Source organism: Miscanthus floridulus, chromosome 5, assembly GCF_019320115.1.
Source record: "Miscanthus floridulus cultivar M001 chromosome 5, ASM1932011v1, whole genome shotgun sequence".
NCBI classification, from domain to species: Eukaryota; Viridiplantae; Streptophyta; class Magnoliopsida; order Poales; family Poaceae; genus Miscanthus; species Miscanthus floridulus.
In genome coordinates, this window is record NC_089584.1 from 19,506,651 (window position 1) to 19,515,065 (window position 8,415).

The 8,415-nt window shown below is 46.1% G+C and overlaps 1 protein-coding gene across 2 annotated transcripts; it reads right to left on the reverse strand.

The window, feature by feature from the left end:
• Window positions 1-1,530: 1,530 nt before the first annotated feature.
• On the reverse strand, window positions 1,531-6,311 carry LOC136451692 (mediator of RNA polymerase II transcription subunit 22a-like). Of its 2 annotated transcripts, none has more exons than XM_066452379.1 (4): window positions 6,100-6,311; window positions 5,948-6,013; window positions 4,310-4,544; window positions 1,531-1,720 (listed from the first exon to the last, which is right to left on the reverse strand). In XM_066452379.1, the coding sequence occupies exons 1-3, from the start codon at window positions 6,253-6,255 to the stop codon at window positions 4,311-4,313; spliced, it is 456 nt and encodes a 151-aa protein (XP_066308476.1). In that variant the 5' UTR covers window positions 6,256-6,311; the 3' UTR covers window positions 1,531-1,720; window position 4,310. The 2 variants fall into 2 exon arrangements, with proteins under 2 accessions (XP_066308476.1, XP_066308475.1); XM_066452378.1 differs by having other exon boundaries at window positions 1,532-1,720; window positions 4,265-4,544; window positions 6,100-6,309.
• Window positions 6,312-8,415: the final 2,104 nt, after the last annotated feature.

Below are 8,415 nucleotides of genomic sequence, written 5' to 3' on the forward strand. Positions count from 1 at the left end.
ACTTAGGTCTTGTTTGATACACATGTATCCATCTCAATCCACGTGTACTCCAATCCACCTCAACACATGAGCATCCAAACACGGTCTTTGTGGCAGCTACAGTAAAAATCAAAGCTTATGCCCATCATACTAACAACCACGAGCAAACCCCGGAGTCCCAACCTGAAGAAGTGAAGAGCAAAGCCAAGAACAAAGAGGTAATGGGAATGCCTATCGGCCCTCGCGGAAGCCAAGGAGGCCATTACAATAGAGGTCGTGGAGGCCGAGGTGGAAAGAGAACGTGGAGAGTACCACCATACTGTTTCACATGCGGAGAAAACGTAGGGCACATTTCGAGAGAATTCAAATTCTAAAAAAATGGCGATGAAATTGAAGATAAAAGAAACATCAAAATCAAATCCAACGAATCATATCTATCACATGGCTGCTCCGTAGGAAGATTCCAGCTTCACACACCCAGTCCTCCAGTCTGTTGGGTCAACCACCGCTACGCAAATTCAAGTAACAAATGGTGGCCCAACATCAGCCTGCATCCTGATTCAGCCCAGTCTAGTATAGTGTAGTACCGGCCACCTCTTCTGGCCAAATTTTAGAGCAGCGGTACACTAGTGAACCACTTAACTATAGCAGCAGAATATTCCAAAACAAGAAAACCAGCCCAATAGTGTTAAGAAAGTTATTGAAGTTAACAACATTCTACCTTCTCTTAATCTCTCAGTCACATATTCACAATCACCTCGAATCAAGACCACAAAAACAAACGTGTCCACAAAGACTACCAAAGGATGCTAAACATAGCGCCCCAGCTCCCATAAAACAGACTAGCATGATCCATGGCACCAATAACCTTCACTGAAGAAGACATGAAGGTTTGGGATTACCCACACACTGATGCAAATGTAGCAGGGTACACTTTACACAATATACTCCTTGACACTGGAAGTTCTACAGATATCCTATTCATCAAACCTTTTAACAGTATGAACATGGACAGAAGGTTGCTAGAGCTAAAAGGAAACCTTTGTATGTGTTCGAGGGAAAGAAAATCAATGCTATTGGGAAAAACGACATTCCAGTCCCCTTAGAGGGAAACAAAAGTCAAAATAGAAATAATCACATTTGTCATCATCAACGCTGCCATAAAGCAAAGCTACATCGGCATGGAAATTCCTTCACCATTTGGAATTGTAATGACCCAAAAACCCAACCTTGTCAAATTTTTTCGATAATTCCTTGTAAAACCCAATCCTATCCCATAATCCTTAGATGATCTCCCGAAGGAGCCTAGCCACTTGCAATCATGCATCAAAACCTGGTTAGTTGAAACTTCTCAAACAAGAGATACCCTTTTTCCTAGCCTAGCTCATCCTAGTTGTTCAGATAATCTAAGACGTTCCTTTCCTTTGGCTCGACCTCTCTATCGAGCCCTACCTATCCATATCAACCTAATGAGATATACTCAACTACCTTATTAGCACATATTAAGTATCGGTGCAAACTTAAGCATCTTATCACCTCATAAGCATCAAGTACTAACGTATGGTGAGAATGGTGAGAAAAAGAAAAGAGAAATGACTACGTTTATGGGTTAGTATAGTCAAAAGTAATACAATAGCCTTCAGAAGTGACTTTGTAACTAATAAATTAAAGTATTTTCTACAAAAGATACACCAACCATAGTTATTGTGCCAAGTCTATCAACTGATAACCTGAGATAACCCTGCAACCATGAAGAAAAGAAAATTAATTAATATACAGCTTCTACAAATAATATCAGTAGGCAATATTCAATATTATAAATAAAAATGGTTAACATCTAAAGATTAAACAGATTATAAGAATTTCTTGCTGCATTGGTACAGTTCCCATTATTTCAGTAGACAAGTTTCTGTAGCGAATTCAAGTGTATGGAGTCAATAAAGCAAAAGAAATCTGTCTTCAGTCTTCACTAGTCAAGACCCAGTCAAGTTTATGGGTCAAGACAATCAATTTGATAGCCATCAGCAAGTCCATTATACAAGGTCCTCTAGCATTTATACTTCCCATGTAAAAGCCATGACAGAAGATCCATTTTATGTACTTTTATTAGGTACGCTAATTGAGTGTAGCATATACCAGTTTTGTGTATCCCCATTTTCCTTTGTTTTGAAACCGGAAAAAGTCTACATAACCCCCTGACGTATTGAGTGTGGTCTACATAACCCCCTGAACTATAAAACCAGGCATTGAACACATTAAACTTTGTAAAACCGAACCAATAACCCCCTAAAGTGGTTTTGGCATCCGGTTTTGCCTACATGGCACTCCAACTTGGCCAGCAAAGACATGCTGGTGGTGGGGCCCTGCTGTCATCCACACGTCGTGGAGCACATTAAAATTGCTCCGTGTTCCCAGCACGTCGTGCCTCGACGATGTCATCCGGACGCTCGTCCGAAAACGCCATGGACGCCGACGCAGCGCTCGCGGCATCCTCCCCTCCCAGATCGTAGAAGTGGCCGCCCCGCACGACAACAAGTCGAGCCCAAACCCTATCCCCCACGGTAGCGAGCTTAGGCGCAGGCGCCGCACATCTGTGGAGTCCGCCATGCTCGCAAGCGCCGCGGTAGGCTGATCCGGCCATGCTGTAGCCACAGGCCGCAATAATGGCAGGGCCCGTGCCCATGCACGCGTCAGATCATCGATAGATCGATCTGTGCGGGTGCACGCAATAATGGCGGAGCCCGTGCCCGTGCGAGTGCTGGAACTTGCTCTTCAGACGCTTAATCTTGTAGTACACCATGATGTGCAGGGAGATGGACTCCCTAATGGATTCGAACAGCTCGGCCATGTCCGGCGCCCGGGAGGCCCGAGGCTCAGCCGTTTCGCTCCCAGGAGGCAACGGCTGCGGTGAGGAGCGTGAACTCGTCGTCGTTGCTCCAGTGTTTCTTGGCGGCGCCGCGACCTCCATCGACGCGGGCGGCTGCGGCTCCGAGCATCCGGATGGCCCTGTTCCCCCGTCGCCTCCTTCAGCGGACGTTCGCACGGCGACCATGGCGAGCGCGAGCGCGGCGGACTCCACATATGTGCGGCGCCAAGCCACCAGCTGCTCAAACCTCAAAGAGCTGGACGCTGGACCTTCCTGATGAGAAGAACCTCCGGCAATCTCCCGTCCACAGCCATCGTGTCGGTCACCACCTCCAGCACCACCATGGCGAAGCTGTAGACGTCGGCCATCATGGTTTTCGGTCCCCTCGCTGGTGTCCATGTACTCCAGCGACATGTAGCCAAAGATGCCCCGCGGTCACCACCACGTGGTTCCCGTCGCTGTGGGGCTCGTTCCTCGACACAGGAACTCCGTGCGGGAGCAACACGCCGAGTAGTTGTAGACGACGAGCATCTCATCGTGGTCCTGCACCCCTGGCCGCAGCCGCCGCCCGCCGCCCCTGACCGCAGCTGCCGCGCGCCGCAGCTGGCAGCCACCGCAAGGCAAGATGCGTCATCGGCGCTCGATGCTCCGCCGGCGGTGGCCTCTCGCAGTCCCGGCCAAAAACGAAAAACAGGGGACTTTTTTTCCCCTTCCACATGCTGACAGGAGCCGCGTCATCAAAGATAGACAGGATGGAGCGCCACGTATGCAAAACCACTTAGCAAAACCACCCAGGGGGTTATTTGTCCGGTTTTACAAAGTTTAATGTGTACAATACCTGGTTTTATAGTTCAGGGGGTTATGTAGACTTTTTCTTTTTGAAACCAGGATTCCTTGTATAATTTCATCCATCTCTTAGTTTTTTTCGAACCATTGACTACATTATTTGACATAGTCTAGCAGCTCATCTCTATTTGAGATACCCCACTCACTTATTGCAATTCAGAGTTAAATTGATTCTATTGTTGATATATTCGCAATGTACATATCCAAAAGTTTTTCTCTCCAGCCTCCCTCCTCCCTTTATTAGAGTATTCAAAATCATACCATAACACATATATTCATTCTTTTTTCCTTCTAATCTGAATTAGAATTTTCATTTTCTATGATTTTATCTTCTCCTTTGTAAACTATTTATCCTTAAATTATTATCAAAAAAAGAAAAAAATATACTAGATAAATAATCAAACAGATATATAGCCTTATGAACTATGCATCATGCACCTATATATATGTAAAAGCAAGATACAGCTAGCACTGAGGTTAAATCATTCCACCGAACATTAACACTGCTACAACTTAGTGATACTCCAATGATAGAACAAATAATTGCTGTTAAACCATATGTGAAACGAGTACCTATTGGAAAGACGAGCAATTTTATCCTGGAATGATAAGATTAACCTCAATCATAGGATGGTGACCGCACAACAGATGAGTAGTAGTGTGCCTCTAGCTCCTTGAGGCTTGCTGCTGCCTCCTGCCCAATCCTCTCCAGCATTCTCTCAGTTCCCTCAGCTTGCTGACCCAGTAATTCAATCCTCCTATCCACATTCTCATTCAATGAAGCAAGCCCAGAAAAGATGGCTGTCCTCTTAAGTTCCGACACTAGTTTCAACAGAGAGTCTGCTGAATGTACCTAAACAGATAAAGACATAAGGGAATATCAGAAATTTTTAGGTTCAAGAGTTGATACATGATTCTTCTTGCCATTTTCATCATATTCTAGAGTTGTGCTTTAGGTAAATAACTGACTGCGTATGTCAGAGACAATTAAGCAAAACATCACTTTCCTCTATAGCATATGGAAGGGGGGGGGCATGGTTATTCACCTGTCTTCCATGACCACTTTGTCTATAGTGACCTAAGTAGGGTCAATTCTAAGGTAAACTTCTCCTCTTGTCATGTCTATAAGCTGTGTCTAGTGTCTATCATGGAACATCGGCTCTAAATGCATGGCTTTAAATGAAATGAAATCCAGGTTCTCATGCCCCAACCCAGGTTTATCTTTCTGAGATAGTGCTATGTACATCTACACTTCTCCAGTTATACATAATCAGATCTTGCTTCTACCCAACTGGTCCCTGTTTCAATAATATCCTTATTAATCTAGCTCCTTCATTTTCATTTGGGCGATACCACAAACCCATGGCAGGTAACACCTATAACAGTATCACATTTTGCACTACATATAACCATGGAGTATCCAATGTAATATTACAAACAGACATCTATCTTAGCATATTACTTCCACTGATCGGAGACTTTTTAAATTTTGAGTAGCAATATTTATACAGATATATTACCTTAAATATAAGAGAGTTATACATATCATTAAATATTCTTTAGTTTTTATAATTTGTGCTGTCAATCTATACAAAACTTTAGATATTGATGGTCAAAGGTAAAAGAGTTTGACTTAGGACAAACCTAGAAGGACCAATATTTCACCGATCAGAGGAAGCATATCCTTTAAGATTCTACAGCCTGGCTATCTCAAGCAGTCAAGCTATAATAAGATTACATCACCCAACAGCTTCTATGTTGTGCATGATATAAACTGATGACAATGACACAAAGGACAGCTGGCTGAACCCAACTCCTCCTTGTCCAGTAAACTAACTAGATTGGAGCCAAGTTGAGCTTGTCAGAACTTAAAACCTGGAAGAACCTCATGCACTGCTTTTATAGTATAGTATGCTTGGAACAAATGTGCAGCCTTCTAGCTTCCCATGCCCCAGCAGAATCACAAAAGTAAAGCGAAAGTAATATTTCCAGAGAAACGAGAAAGCAATACTCTGTTGCTTTTATAAGAAAAATCAGGCCATGCAATTTACTTGTCTCTCCTCTAACCCCAATTTTGGGGCACTGCATGATAAAACGGCTTAGAAACCACGGTGCAGATTTTTTTGGTGTATAAATATCCTCGCTCCAAAATTTTGTTCATGTATCTAGAAAAATAACTAACAAGGGATGCTTGATTCAGACACAGTTTCAGAATCAAATCCGCTAACGGTTGGTGGGCAGCGAGCAGGTCCATACCATGCGGGCGGCGCGCATCTCCATCTGGAAGGCCTCCTGCGAGTTGCGCACAGGCGGATCGTTGACCTAACCATGGCATTCCGAGCTAGGGTTAGTCCGGAGTGCTTCAGGCTGCCGGATTCGAGGGGGGAAAGGAGGGCGCACGGACGTACTCGGGCGATGTTGATGAGGGAGGAGAAATTGTCGACGAGGCTGGAGACGTCGGCGTCCGCCTTCTGCAGCAGCGACTTCTGCTTCTGCACCGCGGCCGCCGCCGCCGCGGCCGTCGGGCCCGGGGCCGAGCCGGGACCACCGCCTGCTTTGCTCATCGCGGGTGACTGCCGCTTCGACCTCTGTGGGCTGCACGTGAGAGAGCGTCTATGTATCCTCCCGATAATAAAGTGGCAAAATTTCTGCATTCAGCCCATGACTTTTCTTTCCTTTTTTTCTTCTATGCACCTGACACAGGCAGATCCATACCGATTTTTTTTTTATTTTTTGACCTTTTTTTTTAAAAAAAAAATCACAAATATGTTCCTGGAGGTATGTTATCAAAATCTGAACCCTGAGTTTGGCGCCATCGTTAATGGCGATGGCGCCGAGATTACACGTCTCGGCACCAAAGGGTTTGGCGCCTAGGTCGGGGGCCACGTCGACATCAAAGTAGAGCCGGGGTGACATGGCAGCTAGCTCGACGCCGACTTGGCGCCAAAGATCCTGGCGCCGAGTCGGCCTTACAAGTGGGTCCGTTTTCTTTCTCTCTTCCTTCCTTCCTTTTCCTCTCTTCCTTTCTCTCCCACTCTCTCGTGCCCGACACCTCCCGACACCGGCGCCACTCGTCCTCGCCGTCCCCCGCCCCGACCACCGTCGCCGCTCCCGGCCGGCCGTGCGCCCCGCCCCACCGATTGGTTCGGCACCCCGTCCCACGCAGGCCGACGCGGCCGCGCCCCGCTTCCCCATCCCCAGGCGCCGTGTGTCGGTCGGCCGCCCCGCCGCCCCCATCGCCTCGGCTGCCTCGTCCCGCCAGCCTCGCCGCTGCCGCTGCGCCCCGCCCACCCTGGCCTCCTCGCTGCGGCGGCCCGGCTGCCTCACCCCAGTAGGCCGGTAGCTGGTGCTGTTTGCCGGCCTCCTGTGGTCGCCCGCCCCCGCCCGCTTGGCCACTCCGGTGCCGTCCGGGTGCACGTGTGGGCGCACGACAGCTTCCCCGCCAGCCATCTCTGCCTCTTGTCGACCGGCTGCGCCTCCCCTGCACTCGAGGTACATTAGTTTTTAAATTTAGTTATTTAACAATGGTTATTAGTTGGTTAGTGTGGTAGTGATTTAGATAGATAGAAAGATATTTAGATTGATATGTTGATTGATGGATACTTTACATAGTTAGATATATAGTTAGTTACATAGCTATATAGTTAGTAAGATAGTTAAATAGTTATATACTTAGTTACATAGTTTGTTAGATAGTTACTTGACATAGTTTGTTAGTAGTACTTAGTAGTTAGTAGTGAATTGATACTATCTATTTAGTTAGTTATTACATACTAGAGACCTTGTACTTAGTATGCTTCATTTATATTGGACTAAAGGAATTGTGCGTCCTTATGTGTATGAAATAGATGGACAACCTAGTGAGCATATATCATGGAGGCACCGTGGAAAGAGATCGCTATGGATATGTTGAGTTTGTTGACATGCAAAGCGTACCTGTGTTATTCAATAAGAAGCCTTCATTTAGTGATTTGGTTGCAAGGGCTCAGGAGGAGCTACATTACCATGATGATGATGGCATCGCAGTTGAGGGTGTACTTCACCTAGGTTTCCCTCCCAACATCCTTAGGAAGATGATCCTAATTGGGTGTGTAAACCAGTGGGAGTACTATGTGAGATTGGCTATGAAGTGTCAGTTTCAAAGTTTAGACGTGGTTGTGCGCCAGGTGTTAGTTGATCCCATCCCTCATGGGTTTTCCCCCACCAATGGGTCAGCAGGCACACTTCGACCCTCCCGTCCCAGAACCTGATATGGATGTGAAGGTTGCACCTACGGTTCTCGATGCTCAATCTGTCCCTAATGAGCTAGTTGGAGATGCTTGTTAGACTCATGACGTTATGGCGGATCCTCCTCATGAGATCCCTTTAAAACAGAATCATCTGAGTAAGTGTCTTATCTGCATGGTTATTGGGAGCTTACCCCCTTTGTCAACAGAATATCATCGATAGTCCTTCGAGGGGTATCCTACGAAGGTAGATTAGTCGACAGAGATGCGTGTAATCGAGGATAAGAAGGCAACAGAGACACATGAGTTAGGCAGGTTCAGGTCGTCAGTATGACGTAATACCCTACTCCTATGGTCTATTAGATTATATTGGCTATTGTATGATATTACATGAGTTTTGAGGGGGTCCCTGCCCGCCTTATATAGTCCGGGAGGCAGGGTTACAAGTCGGTTAGATCTATGAAATAACTGAAAAGTAATAACAGACTACAGGAATCA

What these genes read in the sequence shown, in the direction of transcription:
- LOC136451692 (XM_066452379.1), bottom strand. Translation starts at nt 6,255, where the DNA reads ATGAGCAAAGCAGGCGGTGGTCCCGGCTCGGCCCCGGGCCCGACGGCC. An exon ending in CCCTCATCAACATCGCCCGA is followed by an intron (nt 6,014 to 6,099) that starts GTACGTCCGTGC and finishes TGCCATGGTTAG; the next exon opens with GTCAACGATCCGCCTGTGCG. An exon ending in AGATGCGCGCCGCCCGCATG is followed by an intron (nt 4,545 to 5,947) that starts GTATGGACCTGC and finishes TTATCTGTTTAG; the next exon opens with GTACATTCAGCAGACTCTCT.